At 36.2% G+C, this 17,249-nt stretch overlaps 1 protein-coding gene across 1 annotated transcript in view; it reads right to left on the bottom strand.

Moving 5' to 3' along the window:
- skd (mediator complex subunit skuld) overlaps positions 1–17,249 on the bottom strand; it is a 505,637-nt gene that overhangs the window by 40,109 nt on the left and 448,279 nt on the right. Inside the window, exon 24 of the mRNA XM_090376037.1 lies at positions 15,488–15,742. Within this exon, the coding sequence (XP_090232163.1) occupies positions 15,488–15,742 (255 nt within the window). The remainder of the gene's footprint in view (positions 1–15,487; positions 15,743–17,249) is intronic.

Raw genomic sequence — 17,249 nt, 5'->3', positions numbered from 1 at the left:
CACAGAGAATAATGAATCTCTTTACAGACACATAGTGGGCCAGCAATCGGATTTTCTTATTATGTTGCATATACAGGTGACCCCCACTTAACGCTGATAATTCGTTCTGGAAGAACAGAGCACTAAGCGAATGCAACATTCCCATAAGGTAATGTATGTATTTGTGAGTTGTGGTCGGTGCCATAGGATATTTCCTAATCAATAATAAATGGTAGTGAAAAGATGCACAAATGTCGGTCAAAATATTTAATATTCAAATATTTGTATATATAAAATATTCTGCATTGCATACGTATATACTTATGTTGTAACTACTTACGTATCAAAATTAAACTTAAAATTCCAATTAAAATCATGAAAAATGTGTCAATTTTGGGATGTACTTTGGCTTTCTTCCTGGTAAACTAAAAGGGGTTTTAATTTTAAATCCCCCGCAGCATTACCACCCAACAATAAAGTCAACTGATCCTTCGCCACTTTGAAACCTGGCATGTTTTTCTTCTTCTTTCAATATGAAACTTCTTTTAGGCATTTGTTTCCAAAAAAGTCCTGCTTCACCTATGTTAAAAACTTGTCGAGAAGTATAACACATAATACCCCTCTTCAATAATTTTAACAAGTTCTTTTTTGAAAGTTTTGGCTACTTGATCTGCAATTGCGGCTTCTCCCTGGATTTTAAATCTATTCAACCAGCTCTTACTAGTTTTAAATGGATCCACATTTTTTTTTTTTTTTTTTTTAGGTGAGTTTTCTTCAAATCATGATTTGGCTAATCTCTCTCTCTCTCTCTTTTATTTATAATATTTAACTTAACTGAATTCTGCATTGGATATTACCTTCAATAAAATTAGTTAAAATCTCTCCATTTCAATCCTAATGCCGGCCTAGCCCTAGTTGCTTTCAGTGGAACAGCTGTCTTTCCTGCTGCTAAAATTAATTCTTTATAATTGTTCTTACAGTTAAACTTGCCAGTCCTAAATTATGGCACACATCCGCTTATCATTGACTGGAATCGATTTGCTTCAAAACATCTAATTTAATTTTCAAATTCAGTCTTTTTCTTACATTTCTAGTCTTCGTACTGTGTCCAGACATTGCTTTTTCATTCTTATCTGCCATTATTAACTCTTCGAAAATGTAACTGTGTTGGTTGCATTAATTATGATATGATGTTCGAGTAAACTGTCCGTTATGCACGATGTCTAATACTGTACTGAGTGATGACTAGACTTCGGATAAATGCATATTACAAGCAATATACTTGATAATTTTTTAAAATGTTGATCTTGGAACTATGTAACAAGTCACTGTACTGCAATTAAATTAGCGTGCGAGAAAATTTCACTGAGCGTGGGAAAATTTCTCAAGTTGGCGTGGGAAACATTTTAATGCTGTTTTGCTATTCATTTTCAAGCTACTGACTCCATCAAACGAAACGATTTCGTTAAATATGCCAAAAATGCATCTGTAAAAGAGCGTTATAGTGATTCATGACAGCATAATAGTCAGATATGGGTTATAATATAAGAACAGCATTATAATGAACCAGCGTAAAGCGAACCGTATTATAAAGAGGTTTGGTCTGAAGGTGTTAATACACTATAGGTTTAATGGAATGCATGCCTGGTTATACTGTGGTTTTGGATATTATGTGTGTTCATATCCCACTGTGAGAGAGAGAGAGAGAGAGAGAAATTCAGGTTATCACAAAACATGAATTTCACAGCAGACACTAGCAGAAGCAAACTATATACGTCACATAGGTATATAGTTTGCTTCTGCAATGGTTTCCAAAAAAGTGTGAACTATTGGGTTACTTGTATTCTCTTCTACGTTCATTTAATTTATACGATTAAATTTCTATAAACAACAGTGGTTACTCGAGAGTAATTACTGTATATGTTCAGTTTCTCTTGTCTTGCCTCAATCAGAGATGAAATAAAAAATATATTAATTGTACACAGGGCACTCACAAAACTAACATGACATTTTTTCAAGGATAAAATCACATTTAGAATGGGAAAAACTAGTGTAGTGTTCTCTGAAATTATACTTTCAATACTGTAAAATTCACACATGTTGTTTATAAAAATAGAATAGTACATCCTTGGAGGGGTAGGTAGTCCCACTGTTGGGTTACATTCTGGATCAGACTGATACAGAATGTAACCCAACCATTATTATACTATTTTTTTATGGAAAAGTATTTCCAAAATGTTGGCAATAACCTCTATACAGCCACTCCCTAAATTACGTAAGGATTGCTTTCCGTGGAACTCAAATTTGAGTGAAGCAAAAAAGAAATGTTCGATGAACATGTAAATGGAATTATTTATTCAATTTTTTTTATCTCATGCGCAGGAAAAATTACAAAAGGAGAGAGGAGACAGGCAAAACATCAGCAACTTTTACCTTTCGAGCATCATTGCCAGAATTAACTCTCCAGCTAATAAGCACACTGCTGTGAGAGTTGAGGGCTGTGAAGATTTAGAAGAAGTTTTTTCCAACACATCACAAAATTTCTCTGCAGCTGCAGAATCGGCACTGGCAACTTCACCACATACTTTCATGTTTTGGAAACCAGCATGATGCTTGAACCTATAACCATCCATTGTTTGCCACGAACTTGGCTTGGGGTTCATTGTACTTATCCTTAATATCTTCATAAATACTTCTTGCTTTTGCTTGAATGGCCATTGGACTCAGGGGCACTTGCTTCTGAATCTGATTTTCCATCCATATTATTAATAGCTTTTCCATCTTTGATATAGCACCTGAATGATGTTTTGTGATTACTGTTGATCTTAAATGCGTTGATCCTTTAACATGTTCTTTTATACACGCACTGTCCCTTGAAACAGTATTCACTGTTGAAGCAGCGAGACCTAATTCTGTGTAACAGATGACAAACTTTGCTCTGCTTCGTATTCTTAATTAATCATCTTCATTTCTAAATCAATTTTGTTTTGTTTCCTAGCACTGCCAGCACTTACACTTTCCATTGGTCCCTTTCCCTTCACCATTGTAATAAGTAAACAGGAATGAAGAGAAGATTCTGAAAATGTATTTATGCTTTTTTTTATGACTGAAGATTTCAATGAAGGGGAACTCATTTCACCATAATACCGTAACGTAAAAATCCACACAATTCCGGTTATTGGTATTATCCCAAATGCAATAGGATCAAGTTCACTACCCGTTTATAATAGATTGCGCTAAACAGAAAAGCCCAATAAACCGAAAAGGGTAAATTGTTTTTAATGTTTTGTGGTAATGACCTCCTTAAATGTTTTAGAAAAATATCACAAAGGCATTCAAAACTGATTCTTATAACGGAACATATGATAACGATGAAAGTGTAATGCAATTTCCATTTTAAAAATGACCTTTTAGAGAGATAAATAACTTAGTTATATAGCGAAAATTTAAATTTCCAAGGTCTTGGAACTAATTATCAAAAAAACCAATGTGTTATTGAGTTCACATTGCGATATTTTCAGGATAACTCAATTTATTCCTACGGGATGCAAAATACGTTTTCATGATTTTTTTAACTTTGCACCGGCCGGTAAAAACTTACGTAAAGTCGAATTTCTGTAAGTTGAGTATTATGTATGCTGGGGGAGTGGCTGTATAATGATTTCCTGGAATACCTTAATTGCATAGCTGAAGGAGTATCTAGTAAGATAAAAAATCTTTTTCTTTGTATACTTGCATTTAACAATTATGGCAGCTGCTAGATTATGTAGCTGAGGTGGTCTTTATTTCTTGTTCATGTAGTATACTGTAAATTGGATTCTCTGTAAACACGTCTCATTTAGAAGTGCGGGTCCATCATAAGAAATTGACAGTTTTGAAAATTTTATTTTTTTTAAGTACACGAAGCACTGCTGTTTAAATATTTGATTTTATTTAAAGTACAGCATTATTAAAAAAGGAAAAAAATCTACAGTAATGGTGCATCTGCATTTAAAACATTTAAACTATTTTGTCTATTGATGGAAAAATAGTAAAAACACACACACACATGAAATGAAATTTGTTTATACAAAAACACTTGTGTAACAGGTTGTGTTTTGGGAATTGTGTATTCATTTTTAAAAAAAATTGGAAAAAAAAAAAAAACTGGGTAAATTTTATTTTTGGATATAAAACACACTTTGCCTATAATGCAGGGATTAAAAGTTGTCACTGACATCTGAATTATATTACGGTTACATATATGGTCCAAAAAATGGCAACTAAAGTTTAATGCTTCTAAATGCAAAGATTGCATTTGAGGAAAATAAATCCTGGAGCCACGTATAAGCTAGGAGGAAAGAGGTTAAAGTGGTTCAAGGTGAAAAAGTCTTTGTGTTATGATTCACTGTGACATAAAATTTTCCATGCAGTGTAAACAGCAACTAGGAAGTTATGTGTTGTTCCTATTTGCAATTTATATGACCTTTGCTTAGTAGAGAGAAGGGTGTCATTGTCCCTAAATACAAGATGAAGGCTAGTTTGTATCTGGAATTTTGTATTCAGGTCTGGAGACCACACATATAAAAAAAGAACACCCAGAAAGAGGTCACAGAAGAGTGACTTGATGAGTGCAAATTGGTGCACATATGAAATATGATAAACAACTTAGAAAGTATGGGCTGAAAAGTTTGACAACTGGTCATCTAAAGGGAGTTCTGATTAAAGCATATTCACTTTACTCAACTAGTTTCCTTCCTCATTCATTTTATTTCTTAATTGTGATTAAGAAATAAATTGTGGTTAAGAAATAAATTGGATTAAAAATGAATACACCTTAATTCATTATGATTAAGCTGCATTCACTTTACTCAACCAGGTTCACCTTCCTCGTTCATTTTACTTAACCCTTGGTTGAGTAAAATGAATGAGGAAGGTCTGTTGTCCCTTCATAGGTGAGACAAGAACCAGAGAACACAAATATAAAATCTTTTAGACTAACAGAAGAATTGAGAGAAGAATCTCATTAAGTTTACTTATGGGCAGAAGGTCTGGCTAAATTCAAAGAACTGAATGGTTATGTTGCGAGAATTGGAATAGTATCAATATTATGTTTTTATTTATTTATTTTTATGCTAAAGTCCACTTCCTTGCATTCATTTGGCCTTACTAAAATAAAAAAATATATATAAAATAAATAAATAAAACAGGATATGCTACTTTTCCAGAGAGTGACTGGAATTTGTTGGCTGGTCACTCACCTAGTAGTTGAGCATTTTTTGTATTTGCTAGATAGCTGCTTTTTACATAGTAGGGAAAGAAATATTCTTAACTTGGTTTGATATTACTGACAAGAATTACTGGACAGCAGTGATGTCAGTGATCTATTTAAAGAAACAGATCACTACATTCTGTACAATCCACAATGACGTTTTCTGAACAGTGTACACAGAAAGCCAGTTGAACCTGTTGGTGAGAGTTCTAAGAGCAATGAGATTATTGAAGGACACAAGGGGTATTCTTATCAAGAGAGTTTTTGTAAGCTACACTGTTTGGAAATCAGGCATCTGCAGGGTAATCTGATTGAGGCCTTGGATCATTATCATATGTAGGCGATGCCATGCTATCATTTATAGAACTTTGAAGATCTTACAAAAGTCAGTGAAAATTATTTCATTCTCAAGTTATTTCTTGCTAAGCAGTATGATTCTTCATGAAGAAAAGTAGCTAAAACTACACACAAAAGTTTTCTTCAGTTTCTTCTGATTTTTGATAATGGAGATCAATGTGCTCCCAATGAAGAACAATGCTGAGTATTTAATGGTGCTAAGTCTTAGGTTTATGTTCAACTCAGAATCAAATACCGTTAGCCACAATTCTCCCTAAGTTACTAATATATTTGATTTCAACTAGTGTATTGAAATATTCCCCTGCAATTCTACTGTATTGTACTGTATAGGGTAAATGCAACCCAGTTATAAGGTTAAAGGCACAAGTAACGGTTGTATGTTTAAATAGAAGTTTCACCTCCATGTAATGTTTGGCTGCCTCAGTTGACAAAATATAGGGGTGGACAAAATAATGGAAACACCTGATAAGAGTATCAGGTGTTTCCATTATTTTGTACAGTTATGCACTAATATGGTGTTGGGTTGGACTACCCTTTGCTTTTAAAACAGCTTGTATTCTATATGGCAGGGGTGGGCAACTTAATTCGTGATGCGATCTACTTTTTTTTTTTCCCTTCATAATGTGCCACGATCTAGATCTCAAGAATTTCATTGCACGTGGTTAAAAAAGTTAATCAACACAAATTGAAAAATGTTGTTTATAAATTTTAAAATTAAATACAATTCAGAATTCTTATTTTAAATTCATATGTATTTAAATTTTTTATTTATGTGAAGTTTTAGTCGTCATGTCATCTGCAAAGCTTTCAAAATTGGGGATATACTGTGATAAGGCGGACCATAAAGTATCTTCTGTATACAAGGCCGTAAGAGTACACAATTCTTCTTCTTTGTTTGTTTCAAATAAGAAAAGGACGATTCAGATAGGTATGTGGAACCAAAACAGGAATTTAAAAGTTCACTGCATTTTTTTACATTTGGGTGCTTTTCTCAGCAAACATATTTCCAAAAGTCTTTTTCTGATGATCTGGCTTTTAGGATTTATCGTTTCGCAATGTAAAAATTTCATTTTAAAGTAATATTTTCTCCATTTTAAAAATCTCAGGGATTTTTCTGCAAATTTTTTTCGTATCTAAGTCGACATTAAATGGATAAGAAATATATTGAACAATGTCTTAAGTTTTTTCAACATCATCCACAACTTTCTCAATTTCAGAAACATATTTTTCACTATTAAATTCAAAAACAGGATATTTTTGCAAATGATCTTGAATATTTGCAAAATTATTGAATTTTTTTTTCTTTGAGATCCCTTAGCCATTGCCAAAAACTGATATTTATATGCAGAAATACTAATAATCATGTCATTCACATTTTTATTTTTTCCTTGTAATTCCAAATTCAGATCACTTAATTTACTGGTAAAATCTGCCAAAAAAAGCCAGATCACACAACCACTCCGTATCTTGTAGCTGCCAATAATCATCTCCCCTTTGATCAACAAATTTTTTAATTTCATTTGGCAAATTTTGAAATCTCTGCAAAAACTTACTCTGCCTCAGCCACCTCACATCTGTGTGTAATATCACATCTGGTTCATTTTCATCAAGTTGCATTTTAAAAAGTCTCCTTTGAAAAGATTATCCTATGATGGAATTCTTGATTTTGAAAGCTGTGTTCATAACACTTTTGCTGGCTAACACTTGTTGTTGGATGATACCGTAGCAACTCAAAGAAATCTGGGAATTAATCGTCCTTTTGGTACAATGTGATGAATCCATTAGGATTTATGGCACTGTGCCAAAAGATGGTCCGTCACTGCTTTAATTTCGTCGGTTATTATTGATACAAGCTTAAATAGTGGTAATTTAATTTTTTCAATAAATTTTTTAATGCGTTATCAAGACCTCTAGTTCTTTCTTTTAACGAAACCATACCCAGCAGTTCTTCTCTCGTAGCAGAATCATTGAAAACCATACAAATAAAAATGCGCAATTGAGCTGTATCACTGACATCTGTAGATTCATCCAGAAAAGGACACACAATTTGCAATATGAGCATGCAATTGTCCTTCCACATTTTTACTCATTTTTTCGATGCATCACATCACAGTATTTTTAGATAATTGCAAATCTTGAAGAACACTTTTAATTTCATTTTTGTTCTAAAACTTTTCAAAAAGAGAATCTGTGATTTCTAAAAATGCATCTTTGATCAATTGACCATCAGAAAATGGTTGGCATTTTTTTGCAAGAAGATGACTCACTTTAAATGATGCTACAGTTACTGCTTTAGATTGTAAATTAGATGTCATGAAGAAATTTGTTACTCTATTGAAATGAGCAGAACCTTGGAAAACAAGACGCAGGATATTTCAGAGACTGCTGGGAGTCACTGTGATACAAGTAAACACATGGGTTGTGTTAGGGTAGCTAAGAATAGGAACAGGTGCATGTATATTTGCATGTACACCAATGCTGGGAGTTTGGTAAATAAATTTGATGAATTTGAGGTATTGCTCAAAACATCAAAGGCAGATATTGTTGGGATATCAGAGACGTGGTGTCACACAGATAAAAGGAATGCAGAACTGGAATTTGGGGAGTACAGTGTGTACAGAAAGGATAGACAGGATAGGAAGGGAGGAGGGGTTATGCTATTAGTTAAGAAACACATAAAATCCAAGGAAGTGAAGTCAGTCGACATCGCTGGACAGTGCATTGTCGAGCAAGTTTGGTGTGACATAAGCATTGGGAGATCAAAATTGAGAGTAGGAGTGTGCTACAGGCCTAATGATTCTGATGAGTATAATAAGACACTGTACAGGGAAATAGAGTGGGCCAGTAAATCAGTCTTATAATGGGGGATTTTAATTTCCCAGATATTGACTGGAATTTGGGGGTTGGTCACTCACACACTAGCAAGGCTTTTGTGGATTTATTGGATGATTGTTTTCTACATCAGCATGTTCAGGAGGCAACTAGAGGGACTAATACTCTTGATTTGATTATCAGTAGTGATTCTTCATGCATTAAGAATCTGCAGATAAAGGAACCACTAGGTGGCAGTGATCACAGTGTGCTGAAGTGGGATTTACTCAAAGAGGTAACTACCATCAGGGGTAAAGGGAAGGGAAGGGTTTTTGCTTTCGTAAAGGCGAATACGATGGTCTGAGACAGTATTTAAATTCTATACAGTGGGACCAACTGATGATGTTACCAACAGCAAATTCAAAATGGGAAGCACTCAAAGAACTTATCTTGGAAGCTACTAGGCTTTACATATCAACTAAGAAATATTGTTCAAGGTTTAGGCCTAAATGGATGTCAGACGAACTAATGAGACATATGGCAAGAAGAAAAATGCATGGGATACATATAAATTAACATGTGACACAGAAGCCTATGACAGATATAAGTTGATCTGTAACCAAGTTAGGCAGGCGAAGGCAGATTATGAGAAATCTTTTGCAAAGGATGCAAAGAGTTCTTTACTTATGTAAACTATAGAAGGAAGGGGATGAATCAGGTTGGTCAACTTGATATCGATGGTTCAACTGTTGATGATCCTGCTCAGGTAGCTAACAAGCTAAATGAATATTTTGCGTCGACATTCACACAAGAGGAGTTATTCAGAGAGGGGAATGCCAGATGTGTATTCAACTCTGGCAGTAAGCTAGATAATCTTGTAACAACTGAGAGTAAAGTGGAGGAGAAATTGTTGAAGATAAACACAAGAAAGGCACCTGGGGTGGATGGGATTTTTTTTTTTTTTTTTTTTTTTAATGAAACCCCCAAACACGAAAGGTAACAAAACCTATAGTACTTAGTACCGTGCATGGGAAGGAGAAGTATGGGGGAGGGGAATGCCGGAAACTTTGCTCTAGAGACTAAACATGGGTTTCACCACTTCAAGCCTCCAATAAGCAAAGTGGTGGTATTTCACCGGTTGATGAAAGTCATCTACCACCTACTTTCCAGTTATATTAAAGGAGGCAGCAAAGGAAGTAAGCAAACCCTTAGCCATAATTATGAGAGCTTCCTTGGACTCAGGGGAGGTACCCATAGACTGGAGATGTGCAAATGTGACCCCAATTCACAAAGGAGGATCAAAGACTGACACAAGTAATAATAGACCTGTGAGTTTAACTTCTGTTCCAGGAAAATTAATGGAGGCACTAGTTAAGGAAGCACTGCAGGATCATTTAGACAAGACTTCAGTTATAGCTCGGACACAGCATGGTTTTGTTAAGGGGAAGCCTTGCCTGACCAATTTGATTGGATACTATGATGCAGTCACAAAGGAACTGGATGCAGAGAATAACTTTGATATTATATACTTGGATCTTAGAAAGGCTTTTGATACTGTTGCACATGGAAGACTGCTGCACAAATTGGAGCAGTGTGGCATTGGAGGAAAATTGCTGCTATGGATTTTTGAGGTGGTTGAGGGGGAAAAGACAGAGAGTGGTAATCAATGGACACTGCTCATCATGGACTAATGTTATTAGTGAAGTCCCTCAGGGTTCAGTGTTGGGTCCATTGTTGTTTTCTGTATTTATAAATAATATTGATGATGGTACATGAAACTTAATGTCCAATTTTGCAGACGATACAGAGGTTGGCAGGGTTGTTAAGGACACTACTGACACTATGCTGCTGCAACAGGATCTGGAAAGGTTGAGCAGATGGGCAAATTGACAAATGTAAAGTACTACATATTGGAAACATCAACCCCAGGGCAATATATCAACTCTGTGGTACTACACTGACAGTGCTAGAGAATGAAAAGGACCTGGGGGTAATTGAGCAGGCAGATATGAAGTTCTATTGAGCAGTGCAGATGAGCTGCAAGAATAGCTCATTGTGTCTTGTCAATGATATATGGGAATTTTTCTAGCAGGGGTAAGGAGGTGATTATTCCATTGTATAAGGCAATGGTCAGGCCACTCCTTGAGTACTGTATACAGGTCAGGGGGCCTCATTTTAAGAAGGATGTAGAGCTGTTGGAATGAGTACAGAGAAGGGCAACAAGATTAGTGAATGGAACAAAGGGTTGCTCTTATGAAGAACAGCTTAAGTTTTGCAAATTACAGTGTGTTTGGAGACTAGGCACTGGTGAGGCGATCTGATAGAGGTGTATAAAGTCTTGAATGGTTTGAACATCCTCAATGCTGGTGGGATTCTTCCTCTTGCTTTGAATAATCACCTGAGAGGGCATAAATTCAGATTGAGGAAAGACAGATGTAGGATAGATGTGCGGAAATTTGCCTTTAGCCTGCGGGTAATTTGTTGGTGGAACAGACTTCCATCCGTTGTTGTGGAAGTTGATAGCCTAAATAAATTTAAGGCTCAGCTTGACAGGTATTTTGAACGAATGGAGGGGTGAAGTGGAAGTGTTTTTTTTTTTTTTTTTGGCTAATGCTGCATAAGCTTGCTTTCTTGCATCATATGCCTCTACCAATGCTAATAATCTGGATTTAAGTTATTTTAATATATTTTTTCTAAGGTCACTATTAGGCAGAAAATCCGATTGGTATTCAGCATGGAGTGCGTTGAAGTGTCTTTCTAAATTTCCTTTTTTGGGTATGGCCATGGAAGCATTGCAAATCAAACAACGACATTTTTCTTTTATCATTTCAAAAAGGATTCTAGTTCCCACTCTTAATGAAAATGACACGTTTAATCTTTTTCGTAGTATTCATTTTAAATCAAAGGTTATTAAATTAACATATAAGTACTGTCCAGTTATTAATATTAAGTAAGCTAAAGAAGAATTAGACACATACACATGCTCTCCACAACGTAACTGTGAGAATTTTCAATCGACAAGCCTAGCGGCTGCACAGCGACAAGAGTAGTCACGTGGTTCCACGGATTTGTAATAAGCACATGGGGAGCATAATAATAATATTTAATTTTGACTAATCTGTTTTTATATATATTTAAAATTCGTCGTGAGGTGATCGACCGAAATTAAAGCCGCGATCGACTTGTTGGCCACCCCTGCTATATGGAATAGATTCAAATAAATTGCTAATCTTGACCTGTCTGAAGAAGAATATCGGTTCATTCTTCATAGAGGAACATTTCAAGCTTCTTGAGTGATGAAGGTGGAGGAAATCTTCTCATTCTCCTCTCCAAATATGCCCACAGTGGCTCAATAAAGTCTGGTGATTGTGCAGACCATGGGAGATAATTAACCTCATTTTCAAGCCCCTCAAACCAAGATTGTATACATCTGGCTGTGAGTATTTGAGCTGTTGTTGTTGAGTTCAACAACACATAGGATGCTAGGGTCATATTGTGTCTTTCTAATGGTGAATATGGAATATTAACTTCACTGTAATATCTGCTATATTTTATGGTATATTCCTATATGATTTAGGAAAGTAAATAGTTATTTTTTATTAGGATCATCTCCCAGAATCTGCAATAAATTTATTGATGACTGTGTATTAGCAATTGATTTGAAGGTGTTTAAGTGGATATTTTGAAAGTGGGGAGAGTCCACTAACAAATGGTGAATGGTCAGTTGTACTTGACATGATGTACACTGGGGAGCGCTGTCATTAGTTAATAGATACAGGTGAGTGAGGTGAGTATGCCCAATCCTTCGCCTTCCTAAAATTGTTTCTTCTCGTCTGCTTTTCTGGAAGCTGGAGAGCCATAGCTTTCATTCTGGTTTTATCTGGTATAGTTTGTTTTCTGGATAACCTCTCCAGATTAGTGACCATCTATGGTAACATACTTTACGGATAATATGTTTATAATCAGTATATGGAGTTTGAAAAGTCTACAAAAGAGAAGTATGATTGTTTGGCTGCAACATCTGCTCTTTCATTTCCTGTTATTCCACAATGTCCTGGAATCCAGCAGAATGTCAGTTTGGTTTGATTCCTTACAAGAAAGTAACTTAGAATGAATCTGTTTTATTACAGGGTGAGAGGAGGTAATATTACTCTTTATGGCGGAGACAGAACTGAGTGAGTCAGTGTATATCAAAGCAGGCGTAATTAATCTGGTCCAGAGCTAGGTTTATAGCATAAAGCTCAGCAATGAAAATACTGCATTCTAATTTACAGGTGTGTGAGTTAGAAGTAGAGTGAGTTTCATGTAACTGTGCAATGTTGGAGGTGGACAAAGTGTTCTTTCCCGACTGTTGAAAATAATCAGTGTAAATTGCACAGATATTTGTTCACGGTGGATCTGATGTTGTCATGTCCAGAAATATATTGTTAATTTCTATGTTCCATGATAGAGCAAGTTCCTTTAGTCTAAGTGAAGTAGGTCAGTTTTTGTTTGGTTTACTACTGTAAAGTGACTCCCATTCGGTATTGAACAGACATCTCCAACAAGGGTGAGAGGAAAGACTGCAGATGTTTGTGCCATCAGCAGAAGTAATGTTTTCCTGTGAAGATGTAAAGGAGGTTCGTGGGTCTTGATGTAAAGGCTCTGAACTGGGGAGGTTCTGAAAGTTCCTAGAGAAACTTGAAGAGCACTGTGCTAGATCGTAGTAGTAGTAGTGGCATGTGATGCAAGAAAGCAAATGTATGAGCTTATGCAGCATCAGCCAAAAAAAAAAAAAAAAAAAAAATCACACCATTCCCTACAAATGCCTGTCCAGTTCCTCCTTAAATTTATTCAACCTATCAACTTCCACAACGACAGATGGAAGTTTGTTCCAGCAATTAACCACCCGCTGGCTAAAGGCAAATTTTTCCGCACATCTATTCTACATCTGTCTTTTCTTAATTTGAATTTATGCCCCCTTAGGTTCGTAATCTGAACAAGTGGAAGGATCCCATCAGAATTCAGCGTGCTCAACCCATTCAAGGCCTTATATACCTCAATCAGATCACCGCGCAGGTGCCTAGTCTCCAGCCACTGCAATTTGCAGAACTTAAGCCTCTCTTGGTAAGAGGATCCCTTCATTCCCCTCACCAATCTTGTTGCCCTTCTCTGTACACGCTCAAGTAAATCTACATCCTTCCTAAAATGAGGCCTCCAGACCTGCACGCAGTACTCAAGGCATGGCCTGACCATTGCCTTATACAGAGGGATAATCACCTCCTTTTCCCTGCTAGCAAAATTCCTATATATCATTGACAAAACCCCATGACCTGTCCTGGCAGCCTGTCTACATTGCTCAGAGAATTTCATATCTGACTGCACAATTACTCCCAGGTCTTTTTCATTTTCTACCACCTAAAGTGTAGTACCACACAGTTGGTACGTTTCTCTAGGGTTACTTCTACCCATATGCAGTATTTTGTATTTGTCAAGGTTAAACTTCAGTTGCCACTTCTTAGCCCATCTGCCCAAATTATCTAGATCCTGTTGCAGTAGCAGACTGCCATTACTGTCATTAACAACCCTGCCAACCTTTGTATCATCTGCAAACTTCGACATTAAGCCTGATATACCTTCATCAATATCATTGATAAATATACAAAACAACAGTGGACCTAACACCGAACCCTGTGGGACTCCACTAATAACATTAGTCCAAGAAGAGCAGCACCCATTGATTACCACCCTCTGTCTTCTCCCACTTAACCATCCTTTTATCCATTGTAGCAACTTACCCTTAATACCATTCTGCTCCAATTTGTACAATAATCTTCCATGCGCAACAGTGTCAAAAGCTTTCCTGAAATCCAAATATATGATATCAAAATTATTTTTTGCATCCAGTTCCTTTGTAACCACATCATAATATCCTATCAAATTTGTCAGACAAGACTTTCCCTTAACAAACCCATGCTGTGTCTGAATTATTGCTGCAGTCTTGTCTAGATGATCCTGCAATGCATCTTTAACCAGCGACTCCATTATTTTACCCGGAACAGAAGTTAAACTAACTGGTCTGTAATTACTCATGTTTAATCACTCTAAAGTACTCTTCCTCACAGAATCATAAACTGGAGAACTGTAGTCCAAACGGGACCTGATGAGAGCTCTATAAAGATGGATAAGGGTATGTCAATCAGCACCCTGTGACATGGATGACACACACCAGAGGATATTCAATTTCTTCAAGCAGATGGTTCGAAGATAGGCCACATGTGCTTGAAAGTTAAGTTTTCTATCTAGTATCAGACCAAGAAAACGGACAGTGTGAGCAAGAGGAACGGGCACATTTTTTATCTTTAGTTCAGTATCAGGATGAAGTGACTGTAGTTTGCAGAAATGAGTGGTTGTGGATTTCTGTTCAGCAAGATGGTATCCATTGCATAAAATCCAGGATTCTATTCTGTTTAGAGCAATCTGTAACTGTCTTTCGATAGTGTTCATACTTTGAGATTGGCAGGATATGGTGAGGTGATATGTATACTTCAATAGTTTTTGGATGATCTTTCAATATATTGTTGATCCTAATCGCAAACGGTTCGATTCAGTATGGAACACTGTGGGACACCCTCTTCTTGAATGTGAGATGCTGATAGGATATTTTGATATCGGACTTGAAAGGTACGTAACTTGAGAAAGTTCTGAATGATTTGAGGGAGATAACCTCTCCTGATGCATATCTTTGATAATACCATAACACCATATAACGAATTATCAGCGTTAAGCAGGTGACCCCTGCTTAATGCTGATAATTTGTTCCAGAAAACCTGAGTGAGAAGTGAAAGTGAGTGCTGCATTTCCATAAGGTAACATATGTATTTGTGAGTTGCGGTCGGTGCCATTGGATATTTCCTAATCAAAAATAAATGGTAGTGAAAAGATGCACAAATGTCGGTCAAAATATTTAATATTCAAATATTTGTACATATAAAATATTCTGCACTACACACTACATATGTATGAGTATTTGTTGTTCTGTTTATTTAAACAGGTACATTAAATCAAGTTAACTCAACAAGAAGATGGTTACATTTTAAAAAAACTTACTCTTGTTGGTCCACCAGGATGAAAAGGTGAATGCCTGCCACCCATTCCTCCACTTGGACTACAGGGTTGAGAGATAGAATCCCTTCGTGGTGATGCTCCTGGACTCTGAGTTGGACTTTCAGTCCATCGAAAGATATCATTAATATCCTGTCCAACAGTAATATCATCATCATTTAAAGCCTGAAAGATATCATCATCACCCAAGGTTGTGGACAAAGGGTCAATATGCTCTTGCTGAAATGTTGCTTGAGTGGACTGAAAATTAAATAATAGCTCGATTAAATAAAGATGAAATTAAAGCATTAAAAGAAACTGAAGTAGGGAAAGATTATTTCTACATAATCCATAATTTGCAAATGATATCTAAGAGTTATAAAGTGATAATTGTTTGGCTGAACCTACTCAAATAGCATGAAACCTATACTTAAAAGGCAGAAAACATTTTCATGTCAGTTTAGTAGTATGGAATCACTGCATGCAGATTACTGGGTTTTTTTATTTATTTATTTTTTTTAAGCAACTTAGACAGTGGTGTTCCAAAATGTGAATTGCTTGAACGTCCCAGAAAACTGATGCCATGATTCTGCCTACAAAGTCAATGGTACCAAAGAGGCAGAGAGACATGTTTTATCTATGGACAGAATATTTGCAGAAAATCCCAGGACTATTCTGGGATATTCTTAGATTGCAGATGGCACTAAATGGTTGCCGACTGGGCTAGCCAGGTGGGTAAAGTGCCGTCCTGGCAACCCAAAGGTAGCGGGTTCGAATCCCGCCTCGGGCTTGGATCAGAGTAGAAAATGCAAAAACCTTGGGAGGTGCAATATGGTCACAGAAGCCGATGTGCCAACAACTAACAAAAAAAAAAAAAAAAAAAATTTTTTTTTTTTTTTTTGTTTTTGTTTTATTTCCTTGTTAGTACAGCTACAGATGTAAGGTACACTGCCCTACCATTAATATCTGGACACCACTCCATCGATATTTTTGTCAACTTACTTAAGCACCACGTGGCAAACAACTATAAATATGCCTGTAAGCTTTCAAGGAGACAGTAGTATGATTGTGAATGCAAGATGCCACAATCAACGGAGCTAACAGCCTTCCATTGCTGTTGTGGGGGTTTTATGGGGCATAAGCTGCTTTGGCTATAATGCGCCTATTCTTTTATTGTAATAATATATATATATATATAAAATATATAAGAAATTCTTGTCACGTCAGAAAGGGCAGTAATCAGAAATGACTAAAAACTCCAATTTGTTTCAGAAAGTTAAAAAATTCCGGAATGTTTGCATTGTCACCAATGATATTCTCTAGAGTTATTGGTTTTCGAGGGTTAACCAAAGATAGCAGGGTTGTATTTCTGTTTTGTTTATAGTATGGACATTCAATGAGAATGTGTTTCACTGTCAAATTTAGAGAACAATGTGGACACTGTGGCGGATCATCTCCTGTGAGTAAATGAAGATGGGTCAGGTAAGTATGGCCTATTCTTGCTCTTGAAAGTATTACTTCTTCCCGTCTTGATGTCCGGACACTGGAGAGCCAGATTTTCGGAACCTGTTTAATCTGTAAGAGTTTATTATTCGTTTGGGAATGCCATAGTGCTGTCCATTCTGATAGGCATGCAGCATGAATCATTAGTGCACAGTCTGAGGCTGGAACAGGGATGTTGGTTAAATCTAGGCTGGTTGGGTTTTTTGCAGCTTTATCAGCCTGTTCATTGCCTAAAATACCAGAATGTGCTGGTATCCAGCAGAAG

Source organism: Mastigoproctus giganteus, chromosome 1 (assembly GCF_048544385.1).
Source record: "Mastigoproctus giganteus isolate SK-2022 chromosome 1, ASM4854438v1, whole genome shotgun sequence".
NCBI lineage: Eukaryota > Metazoa > Arthropoda > Arachnida > Uropygi > Thelyphonidae > Mastigoproctus > Mastigoproctus giganteus.
This window is presented reverse-complemented; position numbering and strand designations above follow the sequence as displayed.